This window comes from Ambystoma mexicanum, chromosome 2q (assembly GCF_040938575.1).
Source record: "Ambystoma mexicanum isolate Mex_15411 chromosome 2q, UKY_AmexF1_1, whole genome shotgun sequence".
NCBI classification, from domain to species: domain Eukaryota; kingdom Metazoa; phylum Chordata; class Amphibia; order Caudata; family Ambystomatidae; genus Ambystoma; species Ambystoma mexicanum.
Window position 1 is genome coordinate 1,017,862,260 of NC_090924.1, and position 21,003 is coordinate 1,017,883,262.

Sequence of the window (21,003 nt, forward strand, 5' to 3'; positions counted from 1 at the left end):
CCTAGGCCTCAAAGTACTCTCACCATATAAACCCCAGGCCTCAGTGGAGGAGGCTCTTGGAACTCACAGCCCTCCACCTGACCCGCTGCGCGGCCACCACTCCGCACACCTGGGGGGTACGACCACTCCAACTGCGTATATACAACAATACCTGCCCCATCGTAGCAGACACTCCACGACTCCCGAAATTATGGGGAAGAACAGACAGAAGAAACCATCGACACAGAGCAGCATGGATCAATTTGCCGTCGCTACCACCCCAGCCCCGGCGGACCCAACAGCACAACCAAACTCCCCCATGGGAGATGACTCCCTCTCCTTACGGGACGTAATGGCGGCCATCGCCAACTCTCGGTCCTCCATGGAGACCAAAATAGACAGTATGGCGGCGGATGTCTCCTTCCTCCGCCACGATCTACAGAAGTTGACTTCCAGAACAGGAGAGGCGGAACACCGCATCTCCGAAGCAGAGGACAGCATCGCCGGGATCAATCGCCAGCTGTCATAAGCCCTAAACCGCCTGAAAGCCCTGGAATCGAGAGTGGATGATGGGGAGGGAAGGTCCCGCCGCGACAACGTTCGCATCCTGGGCCTGCCGGAGGGGGAAGAGGGACAATGCATGGAATTGTTCCTGGAACAGTGGCTCATGGACATCTTCGAGCCCCAATCCTTTTCAAAATTCTTCTCAGTGGAGAGGGCTCCTAGGATACCTTCGGGCAAAACGCTCCCAGGCGCTCCGCCCCGGACTATCATTGCTCGCTTGCTTAACTACCGCGACAGGGATGCCCTCCTGCAACTGTCACGCTCACAAGAGACGATCACCCATAGCGGCTCCCGAATCGCCTTCTTCCCGGACTATACACGAGAAGTGCAGCGGACACGACAATCCTTTGAACCACTCAAGAAACAACTTGCTCAACTGAATGTAAAATACGGCCTGCTCTTCCCGGCCCAACTCAATATTTACCATAAGGGTACTACTGTCCTCTTCAACGACCCACAGGAGGCCTGGAGGTGGGCAGAGGCTCACATAGAAGGCGATTGGACTGCAAGACCAAGGAGACCGAGAGGATGACCCCGACTCGGACCTGGGCGGGCCTCCCCGAGGAGACACCCAGAACGGGGGGGACAGGAGATCCTGGAGCCAGCGGCACAACAAGAAGAGGAATGAACAAACTATAGTCCCCTACTAAAGGACCTAGGAACCCTGCCTGCATGCACTGCCCGCGCCTCCGATCTTGACGCATTATCTACCCACCATGGAAGATGTCGACAATGGGCGCAAACGTGGGAACTCTGGGGAAAGATCTGATCTCTCTCCCCTGGTCAGACCTCTCTTCTCCCCCCCCCTCTCTCTTTCTTGCTTGTTTCGACCCTATCCAAGGGTCTGGTTTTTGCGCTGACACCTTAAGTTGAAGGATCAGCATGTTTGGGCGACAGGTACTTCGTGTTGGGGTGGAGTATAGGGTGGGGGTGAGTTGGGAAAGTTCTAAATTTTGTTGGTCATTTCAGGACTGCCACTTGCTCATGGGTCGAACTAATCACTGTCCCTTATTAGGGACGTCTTGCACTACTCCACAAGGCAACTCTGCTTCCTTAGTACAGGCGAGAAGTATACCGCCATCTCTCATGGATCGCTATACCCTGAAAATCCCCATCATACGTAGTAAATGTCCTGTACACAAACTCGCACATCCCTCATGCAGCACACTAAATCCTTGAAACTCCTCACTTGGAATGTGAATGGGATGGGGTCAGGAATCAAACGGCGCCTTATCATGCTATTCCTAAATAGACATTCCCCTGATGTGGCCCTCCTGACAGAAACCCACTTGGCTGGGGTAAACTGTGCCTTTTTTCAGAGAACCAACTATCGCCTTGCCTTTCATGCGGGGTACACAATGGGCTCCAGGGGCACCCTCATTCTGATACACAAACGTGTACCATTTATTCAACAAACCGTAGAACAAGATCCCAGGGGCCGATACGTGTTCATCTTGGGAATAATCTGGGGTCAAAGGGTGGCAATTGCCTCGATTTATTCTCCACCGGGTCTGGGACAGGAATTACTGGATGACCTCACCACCCTTATAGGGAAACATCACCCTGACATGTACATCCTAGGGGGGGATTTCAACGACACCATGAACAACAACACTGACCGCTCCCACCTCCGGAATCGTAACCCAGACACCCCTACCAGATTAGCCAACTTTACATCTGCTCTTGGACTCCGAGATGTGTGGAGGGAGCTACACCCTGATGTTAGGGAATATTTGTTCCACTCTGGTGCCCACGGTTCTATGTCCAGACTGGATTATTTCCTTCTACCACACACCGACCTATACAGGGCAATGTCCGCAGAACTGCTCCCTAGGGTCATCTCGCACCACTCACCGCTTTCGATGGAAATATGTATGTAGGGCGCCCTCCCCCCTAGAACGTGGAGACTTAATAGCTACTACCTAGGGTTCCCAGAGCTGATAGATCGCCTAGAGGAAGTATCCACCGAATACTTCGAAATTAATGAGGAATCGGTAGACAACCCCGTGACATTATGGGAGGCATATAAAACAGTGCTCAGGGGTGAGATTCTCTCCTGGACGACACATAGAAGGAACGCCCAGCTCCAAAAGATACTGGAGGCCGAGAAGGAGGTGAGCGACTGGGAGGCTAAACACATTTCTGATCCCACGTCTGAAACTCATCGATCCCTCCAACGCGCCCAAGAGCGCCTTCGGAACAGAGCGATGGATGACGCGAAGCAGGCCCATTGGCAGGCTAAAGCGAGGGTATATGAGCTGGGGGACAAGGCAGGCAAACTGCTCGCCTGGCTGCAGAAAAGAGACGAAGGACAACGCCATGTCCGGGAAATAGTTACACCACAGGGCGACAGCTATCACTCAGACGCTGAGATTGCTGAGGCCTTCTCGATGTTCTATGCAAACCTCTACCGAGCCCCAGCCTCTCCGCTAGACCCCTCCCTCTTAGATGGGGTAACGTTGGTGACGCTCTCTGTGCAACACAGGGAACATTTGGATTCCGCCTTATCAGAGGGCGAGATTTCAGAGGCGCTATCTCAGCTCCAACCGGGGAAGACGCCGGGCCCGAACGGATTCCCGGTTGACACCTGGCAAAAGCTAGGGGCAGACAAAATGGCGGCCCCCCTGCACAGAATGTTTCTTGCCGCCCGGGAACAAGGGACTCTCCCACTAGACCTGTGTAAGGCGACCATCGTGGTTATACCTAAACCTGACAAACCTCCACACAAATGTGCTTCCTATAGACCTATATCACTGATTAACGGGGAGGCCAAGGTCCTCGCAAAGCTTCTAGCGAACCGATTACAACTGGTTGCATCCACCCTGATTCACCCGGACCAATGTGAATTTATGCCCCACAAATCGACCCGGATGAATCTACGCCATCTCCATCTGGCAATGGAGAGATCTCCGATTATAGTCGGACCTTTGGCCCTGCTGGCAATCGATTTCGAAAAGGCATTCGATTCAATTCGATGGGACAGCCTCTGGGAGATCATGCGCCGTATGGGATTCGGAGAAGCCTTTCTGGGATGGGTACAATTACTCTATACCAACGTCCAGGCAGAGGTAAAAGTAAATGGATGGTCCTCTCGATCCTTCCCTTTGGGCCGAGGTACGCGGCAGGGATGCCCGCTTTCCCCCCTTCTGTTTGCCCTTGCAATCGAACCACTTGCTATTTGGCTTCGCCAAAATACTGCCTGGACGGGGTTTAGTTGGCCAGAGGGCTATGAGGATCGTACATCTCTCTACGCAGACGATCTCCTTAAATACCGGGGAGAACCCGCATCGGTCCGGCCACATCGTAACACAGCTGCTCGTCAGCTTTGGTAAATTTTGCGGACTCAGAATCAACTGGGATAAATCAGTCTTTTATCCTGTAAAGGGCAGAGAGCAGGCCATCCCCCAGGAGTGCCCGTACCGTGTTGAACGACAAGGCTTTCGATACCTGGGAATCTGGATATCCGAGGATTTGACAAGCTATGTAGAACACAATCTCCGACCGATCACAGACCGGTTCATTATCGATGTCCAACACTGGAAACTTCTCCCCCTGACTCTTATGGGTAGAGCAGCACTCTTTAAAATGATGACCCTTCCCAGATTCCTTTACATCCTTAAGAATGCCCCACACAGAATTCCAGATTCAGAGTTTCACCAAGTAGAGACACTTCTTAGAGACCTTATATGGGGGGGAGGTCAACCACGAATAGCGCTAACCACACTCCAGAGATCGATCTGGGAGGGAGGAGTGGGAGTCCCCCGTCTCCAAACTTACTATTGGGCATCACAACTGGCTGTGATTAATGATCTTCTCCACGGAAATCGAGACCTACCTCACATACGCGCTGAGATAGCTACTATACAAAACGCAGATCCACTGACCCTCCTTTATCAACCCCTTCCGAGAACTCCCCCACCCACAACCACAACGCACCTCACTATGGTCTGGAGACAAGCACACCAGTTCATTGGGTGGGACAATAAAGTTACCATCACACAACCTCTTTGGCAAAATAATAACCTAGCTGCATCCCGGAATCTTGAGCCATGGCCCAACTGGGTGAAAGCAGGGGTCACGAGAGTGGGGGATATGCTCACAGATGGGAAACTGACCCCCTTTGAAGATTTGCAGTTACAATTCCAGATCCTGAATACGGAACGGTATCATTACATACAACTGGCCCACGCCTTAAGAACCCACTTAACAGCAAACACAAGGGTACCGGACTACACCCCCATAGAGCGCAACATCCTACCAGCGTATATTCCAACCAAATGCACTTCCATCCTATACAATGCCATATCCTCCTTTGCTACCCCCGAACTGAACGAGCTCAAGGCGAAATGGGAAGCGGATGTGGGGGAAATAGATCCAGAGGACTGTATACAAGTCCTCATGCATCCCCGAGAAATTGCTATCTCCTCTAGGCTCCGATTGGCGCAGCTGAAAATACTGCACCGGGTATATTACCCTAGGACGCGCCTATACGGCTGGAAACGGGCCCCAAACCCAAACTGTCTCCGATGCGGGGAGGAGGAGGGAACCTTCTTTCACATCTTGTGGGCATGTCCCCGGATACAAACTTTTTGGAATGCATGCTGTGGGGAGCTCTCCAGAGTCCTGGCCCGGACCATACCATTGGACCCAAAGGCCCTACTCCTGGGAGTACCCAATGAAATCGAGGCTAACAAGTGGGAGAGATTGCTCCTACACACGGCAACAGGACTGATTAAGCGTAATATAGCGCAGAAATGGGGAGCCCCTGACTCCCCGACAATAGATCAATGGAAACTGGATATGGACGTGTGTGCCATGATGGAGCATAGGATCTACTTAGCAAGGGGCTGTCCCAACAAAGCCTCGAAAATTTGGGATAGATGGGAAGAAGAGGCGATTTAAGGCTCCCTCCTACATGCTTGGGAGCGTGCAATGGGTACTATGTGCTACACGCCAATATATGTACTAAGGAAGACTTTTGACCACTGCTGACATGTGTATTGCCTTTGTTGATTAAGAATGACCATGATAGTCCTTATGTTGATTTGTTTTTGTTCTTTGTGATTGTTATAATACAATAATAACAATAAAAAATACTTTATAAAAAAAAAAGAATGTAAACAAGCAACATTGAACAGGTAAGCAACACTGTAGCAATTCTTTATAAGGTTTAGGCAGTCTTTCCCTAACTAGAAAAGAGTTCTTCAGTTCAGGTTTTGGAGGGAAACAAGCAATGCCAAAGCCAGTAGGAATGGAAGATTGACTGTAGGGGAACCAGCAATGCCAAAGCAAAGAGGAATACGACAGTTCTGATGAAAATATTCTTAGTACAGGTATGTAGCAAGTTACATGTTCTTTGTAAGGGCACAGGAGCATTGGAGAAGTCTTCCTGTAGGAGCACAAGCTGTTAGGCCTGGGCAACTGGATTTGGGTGAACACCCAAACAGCAAAAACAGTACTCCAAAAACAAAGGAGCGACACAGTTCGCTAAAGGTAAGTTTACCATGAGCCTCACAGTACCTTGAGAGTGAAGAAAATGATGCAGCTGAACGCAATCCTGATGCACGGCTGCAAACCCAGTCTCCTAGTCATTGGTTGTGGTGACGAAAGCGGGTACCCTGGATTGGCAAGTGCAGCAGTAGTCGAGAGAGGGACTCACCAACAAAGAATACTTCTTACTCCCACGTTGGTGTGTGGTTTTGCCGCCTTATTTATCAGCAGCATTAGTGAAAAATCACTGCCAGTTGGAATCTTCTCCTTTTCTCGGTCCTGAACTATGGGGACAGAACTCAGAGGAGAGGATTGTTGCTACTGGAGGTCCACACAGATGCCCCCGAAGTTCCGGCGAGATTCATCAATGGCAAGACGATGCACTTCAAGGCGGTTGAGGTACCCCGGGTATGTTAAGATCGCAGGACGTCAGGGGATGGCTCAAATTGAAGATAGTCTTGAGACTGGTTATGCTCACCATCCCAAAGGAGGAAGTCATCCTTGGCAGAGCTTCCCTGTCATTTGAAAACAGGGTCAGGACAGCAACGGTGCTTCTGCGGGTGCTGGAGGTGCTGCAGGCGTCTCTTGTCTCCTTCTTCTTATTCAGAGCTTCAGTTCCAGCGGTTGACTTACCCGTCTGTCCTAAAAACCTCACCTTTTATGCAGGAACCCATTAATTCAGTCCTATGGACCTGTCAATCACCTGGGGATGGCTGTCCATGCAGGATAGCCAGGCTCCCAGTTCAAACTGGTTCCAGCCACGCATACCTTCAGTCAAAGGTATGTGAAGTTTCAGGCTCCTCCCTCACTTCCTGCCCCAGCAGACACACTGGAGCCTTGGCAGGCTTCACAAAGGAATCCCACCAAAGGCAAAACTCATAGAGGACCCACCCCCACCTGGAATGGTAGAAGAAGGGCCAGGAAGGAACACACAAATGAAAAACAGTGATAAAAGAAGACTGGGGCATGGGTGCTATACTGCAGCTGTAAAAACAGACTGCGAGTAACTTAGAAGCAAATGGTAGGAACATGTATCCGGTGACACCAGCCATTTAGGTTTGTCTGTTACTGTAACTAAAAAGTTACAGGAGCAGTGGGAAAGGAGTTACTGTGTAACCCCTCAGCACCCCACATAAGGTGGTGTGTGCTGATCCCACAAAAGAAAAGGTAAGTAAGATAAGTATCCTACTATCCTGGGGAACAGTAGTTCTCATCAAAAAATGATTAAAAAAATAAAAAAGGACCCCCCAGCAACACTGCAGATAGGGTGCTGTGTGCTGCAACAATCCATTACAGATGCCCATAGTGAAATACATGGAGGAAAGCATGACTCCATTAAAGTAAAAAGAATGACCATAGCAGTAGAGTTAGATTCCCAAGTCAGACCAAAAAGAATGTGTGAGTGAGGAAAAGTCACAGTCAACTCAGGAGAAGAGATCAAACAAATCTCAGAAGTCCAGCAAAAGTGCTGCGGGTCTATCAGGTTAAGGGGAATTGGCACAAGAAATGAGCATTCTCCCTAACACTTGTGGCTTGTTAATGGTATACTGATCAGATATTGTGTGCAAAATGTATATTTTTAATTGATTAACATGTTGAATACAGTATCAATAAATTGTATCTTTCTGTACTTTTTTGATTTCTTTGTGTTTTCATGTTTTTGCCGTAGTAAATTGTTTTGTGAATTTGCACCAAGGTAATGCCATTTTCTCCTTGATCAGTCCGCTGGTTCCTGCTTGGGGACTATTGTGTTGGATTATTTGGGGTAAACAATCTCGATTGCAAATACATATGTGAAATTCTGGCTATGGGAGTGAATAAACTATTAGTATGCGGTACTGACTGAAAAGGAATCTTGTTAGTAATCTCAGCACTGGCAGCAAAACCTGTGTCAGAAACCAGCTCTTGAATATGTCTCCACTGGCAATCAGAACTTTACTATTCCAGTAATCTTGCACTTTTTTAGAGTCTATGGGTTTCCTTGAGAGGCTCGTGTCGGACTGGTGTAAGTGAATCTGTGCAATGGGCATGACTCCCAGGAAACCCAAATGCATACATGTTGGAGGCTGGAATAACTGGGTTAGTGTAGCTCCAGCTGCTGGATTACAAATGAAACATAGCAGAGATACCTTGGGCTCAAACATGCTTTGGTCTTAGAGGGGATTTTGTAGGCAGTGATTGGCATTTCTTCCAGCAGCTTGGAGGATAGCTCAGGGGCAACACACTTGCCTTGATATCAAGAGGATGCCATAGAACATGGGTTTGACCACCCCTCCCTGATCCAGAGCTTAAAACCTGACAATAAACACAACATAAGAAACCAAGGTACCTGTTTCTCTGGCTTGGAAACAGAAACTAAGGCTAGACACAAATCCCTAAAGGTACTGAGTGCCATATTAATCTGGAAGCAGGCTCTGAAGAGTTGTGTTAAGTTTGAATAGCATGGTAGATGTTACCAGGATCCATGAAACGTGTTTTTAAGGCAAATAATGTGAATCTCTGTGTATACCTTTTTGTTTAAGGGTTTAAAAGTAAACATTATTTTTTTACTGATGCAGTGCTATCATCAGAGAAAAGTATTTCGATCAATTTTATCTCAAGAGAAATATGTAATGCAACAGCTGATTTAGTTTGAGCTTTTGATGGCTGTACACAAACAAGTCGTCCGACATATGGTGAGCACTTCAAAATGAACCATGATTGTCATACTGCTTAAAGAGTGATATTGTTGACCAAAAAATGTAAAGGTTGGGCACAAAGATAAGCTCTTTATGGAGTTTATTTGCAGCTTACATGAATCAGCGATTAACAGAGACAATGGCAGTGGTTGTGGATGTTTTGAATTGTCAATAACTTTGTCATGAGGAAAAGGCTTGGTTGGAGAGTAGGGTGTAACATTGGCCTACAATGTTTGTCTCTGCAGATGTTTTGCACCGCAAATCCCAACATCCCCAGCCAATATAGTCAATTGTGAGGGATGATGGGACTCAAAGTCCAAAACATTTAGATTGCTGCAGGTTACAGACCCTTTAAACCCATTCCTTCCTAGGGTCCTATGAGCTCGTTCAGGTTGTGACCCATGTCCTTAAAAGCCCTGTGTGGGAAGTCTAAGGAGCGTTCTACTACCGATAACTTAGACGTTCTGGAAAAGTAAGGCTGAAAAGAGATTCCAGCTGACACATGGATGCCAGATTAGCTGCCGAAGGCCACCCTGGGGCATGTGCTTTACATTTGTTCAGACCCCAAATACAAATTTGGGGGTTATTCCAGTTACTGGAATTCAGCTGTAGCTAAATGTTGGGGATGAAGCATTAAAGGTAAGTCATATGTCATCTGAAAAAACCGACTGTAAATCATCTGCCTGAAGGGATGAGTTATGTGACAACTGCCATACCTTTTTTTAATTCAATAAAATGGGACCATATCTTTCTTGGTTAATCATGATGTCTTCCTTTAATGACACCTATATGAACAATGTTGAATTCCTTTCATTGCATATAAACCTACATTTCTACATACAACGTTCCTGTGTTTGCAGGTAGCGATTACTGTAGAAATGATGGAGTGCAGATCTTTCGAGGATCCTCTACGTCACCTCTCACCACCCTTTGTGGTAATGTGTTACCAGGAGCGATCAGTTCTTTGGGACCCCTACGACTCCATTTTTACAGTAACTCTGCAACCACAGCTCATGGGTTCACAGCACAGTACAAAGTTTTGGGTGAGTAATCCATCAATAGTGTTTGTTGAAAATACATGTTTGACTCATCTGTGAAGCCACTGTGTGTTCCCCTATCGCTGAAGCCTCCTCATCCCCATTTGTTTGAAAAAAGTCCATTCTCACTAGCCGGTTTTTGCCAGGTCTCAGTTTGTATGTTGTGCTTCACCGTTTGACCGTTTCTGAGAGTCCTGAAAACATAGCCTTACAAAGCCAAGGTCACTCATGCCACAAGGTGCTCATCTCGGTGGGTCACAGATAAAATGAGGGCAGACATATCAGTGTGAGATATTTACTTGAGGCATGAACAGCAGAGAATTTGCCCAAATAGCAATACTTAACTCTTACCTCAAATGATCAACAAATTTGCCAACACTCAAGGTCCGGATTCAGCATTACACAGGATGAGACTTTCAGTTCACAGGAGGTATCCCGAAAAGAGACTTAGCGAAGCCTTTCAGAGGAGAACTGCAATGGTAACAAACCCCTAGTGTTGATTCTAGTGTGTTTCATATTTTACGAACCCTGACAGGAATCTTGTATTCCATTATCAAGGCACAACTAGGGGATTTCAAATAAAGATCCTATTCCTAAAATGCGACTTGCCTTGTGACACTGTGCTATGGCATTCAAACAGCCACATATGTTATGAAACTTAACAAGAGAGCATCCAACCTGCAGAGATACTGGTGACTTTCAATAGGACATTGAGCTTTTTCAGAGCTTTGACTATGAACCAATTGTTTCCTTTCAGCCTCAGTATTCGCCTCCAGTCTCAGGAAATGGTTGGGCAGTGCCAGATCACTCTCCAACTAGAATCAGCTTGAGGCTAGCTCAGTAAAGTACTGAGTGGGTGTTAATTCTTTTATCGCCAGCTTTTCATAGAGCATGCACTTTCGACACTTCTGCCAACTACACCTAGGCTCGGGTGAGGTGAATAAAGTGTGCGGTGTCGGTGCCAGACCTCTCCAACACGGATCCCCCACGCCCATCTCATCTGAGACATTACCCGAAGGAAGACTCCCACCCTGTCAGAGGCATGTGAAACTGTAATTGAAAGTGTATAGTGTGGTTGTAGAGAAGATGGGCGGTTACGCAATGAACTAGACTGATCTGTCACAGATCAAACACACTTCTCCTGGGGGTGGTGGGGAAGGAGCAGCCTTCAGCAGCTTGTGCCTGTCTTGTGCAGTTTAAATGCATGATCTTTCCCTTTAATTGTCTGCCCTAGGAGAGTACAACGTTCTCCTACTACTTGCACCAGCCCTGCTACCAAAAGCCCCGGTAGAAGACGGTGCAAAACACAATTCCTTTCTCCTCTCCCCTCCAGTTCGATGCAACACGCAGATATTATCGAAACGTAAAAACCCCCTTTTATGAATGAAAGCCATTCCCCTCCTTACACATGATGCATTAGGTTCATTTGGGTCCTGTGCTCACCATGGAACCTCTTTAAAGGGATGGTTTATTTGCCAGCGTTTATTCTGATCTCAGATATGTGTGCCAGCCATGGTACTCTGCCCACGGGCACACGCAGTGCCCGGAGCCTGCTCTAGTCAAAGATGAGTGTAGGAAGCACAGGCCCGACACATGAAGGAACTCTAAACAAGTAGCTTTTCCACCATTTTTGCCGCATTCGTTTATTTCTGTCTTGGATTTTTATTCGGCACCGAGTGTGAGCACAGTCACTTCATATTGCCTGCACCACAAACGAAGGAGCCCAGGGGCTGGCTACTTGGCCAGATCCAATAAAGAGTTCCAACTGGCCATTGAAATACTTTTGTGATAGGCCTACTAGTTGCGCAATGAGCATCCTTGTTACATAAGCACACACCTTTCCCCATTTCCGACGGAGACAACATTCAATGCTATATGTTTTGGATCCAGTTCTCTAACGCCAATAACAAAAATGTAAATCAAGAACGTACTCACAATAGGTAACATAAAGGTTGATTTATTATTTAAAATCCATACGTTTTGCTGCATTTGTTGACAGCAAGTGTTAATGAAACTATTAGAGAACCCAAACCCAGACATTTCTGAGGAATTCATCCATGGAATGACTGTTTCCTAATGTGCCCCAAAGGACACAGTCAACCCAAATATGCAAATAGAGGATCAACACTTATTAATGGGAGCAGGTCCAAGGGTGTATCTCCACATGGCTTTAATAACTATCCCAGGCCAATGGATGGACATAGGCTAAGCCCCCGAAATGTTCTAGTGCCCATTCTTTGGATCTTGATCGCCTCTATTCAAGGAGGTCTGTGGTTAGATATGATATAAGGCTGACCCAATTCTCTGGCAATTTAGAGATATGAGTTTGTTTATTCATGTACTTATTTATTTCTACGACTGACAGGGTGCCTTGTAGTTAATGAGTATTACAAGCTTTTAGTAGGTTTACTAAGTGTGGTAAGATCAGTGTTTTTATAGAGTCAGTAATAGAACCTTCCAGAGTTTGGGGCCTTGGACTCAGAATAATCTACCTCTAGATTGTTTCTATTTGAAAGAGTGGTTTGTGTAGTGCTGGAGAAAGGCTGTGGCAAGCTCTGCGGTCAATTTTCCAGGGCCCAAAATGCCACATAATAATAATGTATTTCTTATATAGCACTGCAACACACTCAATTTATCGACCTCGGCAGGATGAAAAGCTGTATTGACCTCACCAGGATTCGAACCTGCCACAGCAGGCTGTGCTTAGATATCAGGGGTGATCTGCTTAGCTCACAGTGCTAGCTGATCTGCTTACAAAATGCAGGAGAGGAGATTGATTGTGTAGGGAGCAGGTTGTTTTCTTTATGAGTTTAATAACTACTGCTGGCGGTGTCCACACAAGGTAACGCACTTAGGCACAATATCATAGCGTACAGCAGACAGTGCAGGGGAAGCATAAACCCAGAGAGCCCCATCAGGCCCAGGACTCTTTTTGCTGGCTAGTTTCCTCAATTAGATCAAATTCAGCATTCAAACCCAATTCTGTTCCTCCCATGGATGGAAATAGAGCCCGGGCACAGGATTAAACACATATCTGCTCTGGGCAGTATTTCCCAGGTCTGACTACAGGATGCTAACTGTTCATTCTGCAATTTTCAGGTGTGCACACAACTTGCACATCTATAGTAAGAGCTCTTTCACACGTGAAGCCATCTGCTATAAAGGAAAGCTCTAGAAGCCTCTGCAGAAATACCCTGCTGCTAAATAAATGCAGTCAAAGCCCAATAATAACTGTGAATATTCCCTGGTCAGGTCCAAGCAGGAGGCTTTCATTGGCCACCTGTTGAAATGGGTTTTAATAACGTTGTCTGCAGATTAACAAATGTTGTGCACTTTATTAATAGTAACAAGACACTTGCATATGTCAATCAATGTCTTCAAGCAGGTAACCGTTTTAGCATTTAGTTTGGTAAACAACTTTTATATATAAAGCTGATTGTATATGTATGCGTGTGTTTATGTGTGTCCGGCTATTCAAGTCCACACCGTTGAACCCACTGCTAACACATTTAGCATGGATTCCTCATTTGTCTGGGGAAAGATTGTAATCTATGAGTGGATGCAAATATTTTACTGATACTCATCCCGATTCACTACAGTAGGTACTAGAAGGAGGCACAATTGGGAAAATTGTCTGAAGCAAAATGTTCGATGTGTTGGTTATTCCTTTGAAATGTATTAGTACTGTTTACAGTTTGAAAGTGTTTATTAAAGTGTTTTTAAAGGGAATTAAAAAAATAAAAACATTTTAATTATTTTTGTCACACCACTCCAAATATGGGAAATGGCACGGTTACAGTTTACTTAAGTTCATTCACAAGAAGAGAGCACATTCAATCTTTCTTGGACATTTTCTCAAATGTGTTGAAGCCATTGAGTGACTGAAACATGCCGCACAAAAAACGCACATCACTTGGAAAAGCTCCACCTGATGCAAAGCGAAAATCAATATCAAGACCTTCTCCAGAGCAAATGAGATGCCAGAACAAACGGAAGCAAGACTTGCTTACATGAGGACAAGAGCAACGTCCTCCAGGGCACATGATACACCAGAGCAAACGGAAGCAAGGCTTGCCGACAAGAGGACAAGACCAACATCCTCCAGGGCACATGAGACACCACTCGATCAGGACTTCGGCAATGCCGGGTACCCCAGCTAGTTAACAGATATTTAAAATGTTGTAAATCTACTGGTACACTGCTAGGACAGCACTATTACGTATAGGTCAAACAGAAACACAAAGAAAAGCAACTCACCATACTCCATGCATCCTTTTCAAAAAAGATTTGCTTAGCAAGACACAATGGGCCTCATTACGAGGTGGGTGGTAAGGGATTACCGGCACCGGTAAGAGCACCTGTGCCGGTAATCCCTTACCGCCCTACTACGAGTTCCCTTTGCGGGTCCTTCCTTAATGCCTGGTTTTACCAGCCGTTAAGGACGGGACCCGCAAAGGGATGCCGGGGTCAATAATGGTACCGCAATTTGCGGTACCGTTTTGCCGCCTTCCCCCTTCCCATTGAGCCCTATGGGGGCTCAAATGGGAAGGGGAATGGCTCTGGTGAATGGGGAATTACCGGTCCCTCCGACCTCGGAATGGACCGGTAATCGCACCATCCACCAGACCGAAGTCAGAACGATTTTGGAGGCAGCCATGGTGCTAATAGCGCCATGGCTGCCTCCAACCTCGTAATGAGGCCCAATGACAGGGGATTTGATTGTGCATAGGAAATACCAAGAGACAACATGCTACAAAATACGGACAACAGAACTGCAAAGATACACCCTTGGTGATCACTTATTACTTAGCATTTAGACAATTGAGCACAGTTTTCTAGGAGCTACAACCCATATTCAGCAGAGATAATGGGATGAGAGGGTGAATGGAGGATAGCACAGGGCCAACACCCTGGTCTTGGAAGCAAGACCACGCAGAGCATCCCATATCTGCGCTTAGAAACCAAACTCAGGAACGGTATTAGGCACGTTATGAACAACCAATTAGATAAAATAAATAAATGATGAGCTGAGGGGCATTTTCAAGGAAACTGCATACAAACAACCAATAGATCTATCGTCCCTGACCACAAGTGCATTTCCACTAGATCAGGAACAATACAACTTGGAACATACCGATGCAATGTTTGGAGATGCAAAACCTGCCAACACATTTGCTATATAACCCCACAAAATTAAAGAATACAATTGAAACTGACGTGGACCTACAGATAGTCCAATGTTGTGAAGCTCTTCCAATGCAAGAAATAACTGCAAAGAAAAGAATTGCAGTGAAATCCATGTATGCCCCCCATAATTCATAGAGACCCCAAAACACATGCACTTGTCTTGGCCTTCGTGCTTTAGTTGGCGTATTGTTGCAAGTTATCAATCTGAAAGCTAATTGGCTCTGTGATCACTGCAGCTGATTTTATGGGCGTGGTCGAGAAGGGGATGCAGAGAAACATTAGAAACACTGAACTTTGGTTGCAGTAATGGGCTGTTAAACATACCTATACGCTACTTTACACTATATAGGGCTTCATTCAGAGTTTGGTGGATTTACCTAATGAAATACCTCCACAGGAAGTTACCGCCTTCAAATACCACTTCTTTTAGAAACAACCTCAAAATGCATTTTTTTTAAGGTGAAGGTCAAAATGGACAGTGTACAATAGTGGCTCTTACCATTACTGCACATTTTGTAATTCACAAAAGGGTCAATTCCGACCCTTTAATGCATTCCGTGGGCACTGCAGTGAGGGCGGCTGCTCACCCCTTGGCAATGGCACAGTCTGTACATTGCTTGACTGTATCGAAGGAAAGTGCACACTATCTCCCTTTCTGTACAGTTAAAAAAGTCAAACACATGTGTGTGGCGAGGGTGGGGGGGCACTTTGGAGTTTTTACCTCCAGAAGGAGGTAGAATTAGCCAGACTTTCAGCATGAAGTCCAACTGTATTCCTATTGGTAGCTGCTTCTGGTATTTCACCCAACCCTGAATTTGGTGGTTGGTAAACTCAGTGGTATTTGGCATAAACCACTGAGTTCATTGTTACTACCCAACTCCGAACGAGGGCCCTATGCGTGAAGTACAGTAAATGCGGAACACAGCACCCTGCTTGGAAATTGTGTCGTTGCCATTCCTATATTTATTATATCTTATATTTCAAGGGCACTGTGAGCATTGTGAATTGATTGCAAAGAAGAGAATGACACGACTATCCTGGTCCCAGGTGTATTGCTCTGAAGATAGGGGGGACATCGTAAGACTCCATTGTATACATACACTTCCTCCATCCATTGCAGTTTAAAGGGGCAATGTCCTTCTTTTCCTGTGCAAAGGAAATTCCCACCATTCTTTGCAACACTCATTTCACTCTGGGACTCACATCTGATGAAGAGGTCTGTGGGACTTTGAAAGCAAATGCATTGTATAATCTCAGTATAATATTAACAGTTCCTCCAATAGAGGGTAAATACAACTTGGATTGTGTGTGGTTTGGGAATAGAAAGTAGAGGGCACATTGGCATATTTTGAATACCTGCATGCAAAATACATTATTAATAAATACTGAGAAAAAAGCTCAAAAAAGTTGCCCTAGCAATTTCTCATCCAGAACTTGAATCTGTAATTTAAGTGAAGTATTTTTTTCTGTGTTGTCTCTTTTTCATTGCAGCATGTGGAGGCACCTTTAATGCCACCTTTGGTGTAATAAGCAGCCCCACGTACTCTTTCACTGAGTACCACAACAACATGAACTGCACCTATCGCATCACAGTGGAACCCAACAGAGTTGTGGAGCTCAAGTAGGTTATTGGAGTGTTGTAATAAGAAATAATGTTACATGTCTGATAACATTTTCATTAAATGAATATGATTCCATATTATTAGTGCACATATGCAGGCATTACAACAGCAATGACGATTACCATTTATGACAATGGAAAACAGACAATGTTAAAAACAATCATAATAATCAAGAAGCAAGATATTTCCCCAACATCAAAGATATATGTATAACCATGCTTTATTCCAAAGGAGGGCTCTCCCATGAAAGGTGGAGTCAAGTCTTTTCACAGAGTCAGGTAGCAGTACTCTCTGAGCTGCTGCTCTTGCATGGAAGGTGGAGTCAAGTCTCTTCACAGAGTGAGGAAGCAGTGCCCTGCTAGCTGCAGCTCTCGCATGAAAGGTGGAGTCAAGTCTTTTCACAGAGTCAGGTAGCAGTACTCTCTGAGCTGCTGCTCTTGCATGGAAGGTGGAGTCAAGTCTCTTCACAGAGTGAGGAAGCAGTGCCCTGCTAGCTGCAGCTCTCGCATTAAAGGTGGAGTCAAGTCTTTTCACAGAGTGAGGAAGCAGTGCCCTGATAGCTGCAGCTCTCGCATGAAAGGTGGAGTTAAATCTTTTCACAGAGGGAGGAAGCAGTGCCCTGTGATTTGCAGCTCTTCGCTTGCATGCTTCAGTGTCATGCCTTGTAATGGGAGGGCTTCATGGCGCCTTGGATGCAGTTTACTGATATAAGATTTGAACAGAATGATCAACAACAAATCAGTATTAACAGAGAACAATATGTCTAATTGTTGAAAAGTGCAGAGAATTAGCAGAAGTAAATCAAGAACAACAATTTAGCATTGGAACTTGCAAGTGTAAACAACAACTGCACTTAATTACCTGCAAAACAAGTTAATGGCCCCGAGCGAAGTAAGGGCCATTGGCAGGGGTTGTTAGTTCTTAATAGGGAGATGGGCACCAATTCAATGCACTGCGGTGGAACGCACAGAAAGGACAATCAGTTAGGGAGAAGCGTCCCCTCTCTCCAGAAATCCAAAGCTGTCAATAGTCCATGTGAGACTGTGGCCTACAGCTCCCCCAGCCAGGCATGCAGTACTATATGCTTTCCTGCATGCGAGGGAGCAGTCCTGTTTCCCCTTCTCATAGCAAGGTCGATTGCTGTGGTTTTGGGCTTCATGCTTGCAGCCTCCGAGACAGACACAAGGTCTGCTTGCCCAGGGCTCTAAAACGTTAGCCTCCCTATGCTTCCTGTTTGCTGGTGCGGGATAGCAGAGCAGAGTAACTGGTTGACAATGCCTAGGTGATAAGTAGGTAAGTAAAACATGGTGGGTGTGAGAAAGGTGTGTATGTGATCAAGAGTTGGTGTTATGATGAAGTCACATGTTCATGGATGGGTCTGGGGTGTTCCTTGTGGCCCGGAACCACCACCTTCTCTGCAGGTACCAGGGAGGAATCCAGTGAAACTGCCAGACTTGAATTACATATCTGTTGCCACCTGAGAAGTACTAATGTATCGAGAAATTCAGCAGCTGTTGGGAAGACTATCATGTAAATTGCAAGCCTGCCACCACTGACAATCACAGGACCACATGTCAGATATAGACACCACAGTGATACCTAGCAGAGCAAGAGGATGGATGGAGGATGCAGTGGCTCTAGTGGGCTGCTTCGAACAAGTGTTCACCTCTGATTAAATCAAAGAAGGCGGATGCATGCTTAGTAGCTTTGGCTTGCAACGCCACAGGGCGGTATGTAAGTCATTGAACCACAGGTGGAGAAACAGTAGCTCCCACAGGTTACAACCTGCACAGGTCTTGTTTCCACCACATTGCGAGCTAAGCACCATCAAGAAATGACATCCCACAAGTCCACATCTGCAGGACTATAAAGGGACCTGGTGATTGTGAGCGGGTGCGGCAGTCATGAGTGCGATACTGGTGCAGGAACAGGTGCAGGAACGAGTGGCGCTAAAAGCAAGGAGATGAAAGACATGAACGAGATTGGAGACAAGGAGAGGAGAGACAGCAGAGAGGATGAGGTGGAGATGAGATAGATCAGAGAGGAGGAGAAGGAAAGAAGAGGCAACAATAAGAAGATGAGAGGCAGTCAGGAGGAGGAAGAAGAGAGGAGAGTCGAAGCAGAGGAGAGTAGGTGAGGGAGAGGAGAGAGATTGGAGGAGGTGGGGATTGTAAAGAGCAGAGTGGAGCAGCAGGAGAGAATAAAGAGTGAGGTGAAGCGATAATAATAATAATAATAATTTATTTCTTATATATCACTACACACCCATAGGTCTCAGAGCGCTGAAATAACAGAAGACATTATTAGGTGAGGGGAAGAGATAAAGGCCCTCATTACAAGTCAGGCGTTAAGGGGTTAACGGCGCCGTAAAGAGCGTCGGCGCCTTTAAACCCTTAACGCCTGATTACAAGTGTCCCTTTGCCGGTTGGTGTTTAACGCCTGCAGGCGTTAAAAATCCAACCCGCAAAGGGACTTTGGAGCTAATTACGGCACCGTAATTTACGGTGCCGTAATTAGCGCCTTCCCCATTCCCATTATGCCCTATGGGGGCAAAAATGGGGATGGGGAAGGGGCCATGGTGAATGGGGAATTACCGCCCGCCAACCTTGGAATGGGGCGGTAATTCCGCCATCCACCATGGCGGAGTCGGTGAGTTACAGAGGTCCACCGCCTGACTCGTAATGAGGGCCAAAGAGTGGAAAGAAGAGACAAGGTGCATACACCATGCAGGGGGGGGAGAACCGAAAGTTACAAAGGGGGAGGTGACCTTTATCAGTGGCCTCCCATAAACAGCAGACCACTCAAGATGTTTCTAGTCTTGAAGACAAGGCCACCAATACCTTAGTCTAGAAACTGGAAAGTTGTAGTCGTATGACAAAGAGAAGGGTAGAGCTGGCCATCCCTAGTGTCCAACTGTGTTAATGACCCCTGTCAAGACTGGATAGGAAGATTTCATCGCAGGATTTTCCATCGTGGGATAATTTGAAGACTTTTTTTCCACTGCATTTTACTGCAGATGTATGTGGGGGAGGAGGGTTTGGGTAATAAATTGACGGTAAAATGACCGACCAAAAAATGTGATGAATTCTTCCTTGATGAAAAAAAAAACTGATGAAATAACATAAAACCGCCAAGACTATCCAAGGCACCAGGGAAATGTTTCCAGGTATTCTACAACTCCTGGAGACCTACATGGCATCCATACCAGACCCAGAACAACCAACAATGACCCAATGAAAGCCAATGAAGAAGTGATGGACACTATCAATCCCAGACACTGTTAGTGACTGTTTCTTCAAAAGGTGATGCTGAATCGAAGGCGGTCGGGGAGAAGAAATGAAGGACATATTCTCATAGATGTAGGGACAGGTCACAGAGCTTCTTATAAAAGTAATACCCTTTCATTGAGCTTTTACATTAACTTGAGGTTTTGTACATCCCCAGGACATGACAGCATCTGTGAGTGGGGATGCACGCCTGTATGTGTGCATCTGTTCATGTGTGTTAGAAGCATGCATGTGCCTGTGACAAAGTTGACTTATTCTTGTGGCATTTTCAACAGGAAAATGTGTTTACAGGACACTGATGACACATATTGGTGGGCATCATGACATTGGGCCTCATTACATGTTTGCAGGTCCGGAAACAAGGGTGCAGGTAAGCTCACTAGCCCCCTTGTTTCCAGACCGGCAAACTACAAGTCTGCCTGACAGAGCCGCTCTGCCCAACAGGTCTGACCCTGCTGGATGCAGCGGCCAAGGTAGGAAGACTTGTCACAGGAGCACTGGTACTGTTGCTAACAGTGCCGGTGCTCTCGTGTCCCCACTTCCATAGAGTCCAATAGGACTTTATGGGAATGGTGATAAAGAAATGTACCAGTACCTGACTTCCCGGCCGCCAGACTTGTAATAGCCCAGTGGCACCAGGAAGTGAGGCGCCAGTAAATTATTACAGGTCCGGTGGCAACCCACCGGTAGCACCGACAGGGTTACGGCTGGACCGGTAATGAGGCACATTGTGTTTTTACAGGGCACTGCTGGAATAAAAGGCACTGCTGGAATATATTGTAGACACAGGCATCCTAACAATGTATTTCACAGGGCACTGCTGAGATGTATATGGATGCATCTATATATGATATGCTATATGATATGATATGATATGATATAAGTAATTTATAACGCGTACACAAGTGTTTCTAGACACGACAAGAAAAGGGAGGGAAGACAGAGGAAGGAGAAAAAATAGGGTCTTACTAGGTCTTGTGTCATTCAGATCATGCAAGTGCGATTGCCACTAAGTGCAGGGGGGAGGGAGAAGGGGAAGTGCAAGGGAGAGGGAAAGAGGAAGTGCAATCAGGGACGCATTGTTCAATAAGTGCAGCAAGAACAGGGTGGCTCAGGCTAAGTGCGAGGAGGCAGGAGTCTGTAGGATTACAGTTACAGC

At 46.3% G+C, this 21,003-nt stretch overlaps 1 protein-coding gene across 1 annotated transcript in view; it reads left to right on the forward strand.

The window, feature by feature from the left end:
• CUBN (cubilin) overlaps positions 1 to 21,003 on the forward strand; it is a 1,794,835-nt gene that overhangs the window by 1,536,883 nt on the left and 236,949 nt on the right. The window contains exons 57-58 of the mRNA XM_069648353.1: positions 9,572 to 9,754; positions 16,427 to 16,556. Coding sequence (XP_069504454.1) covers positions 9,572 to 9,754; positions 16,427 to 16,556 — 313 coding nt within the window. The remainder of the gene's footprint in view (positions 1 to 9,571; positions 9,755 to 16,426; positions 16,557 to 21,003) is intronic.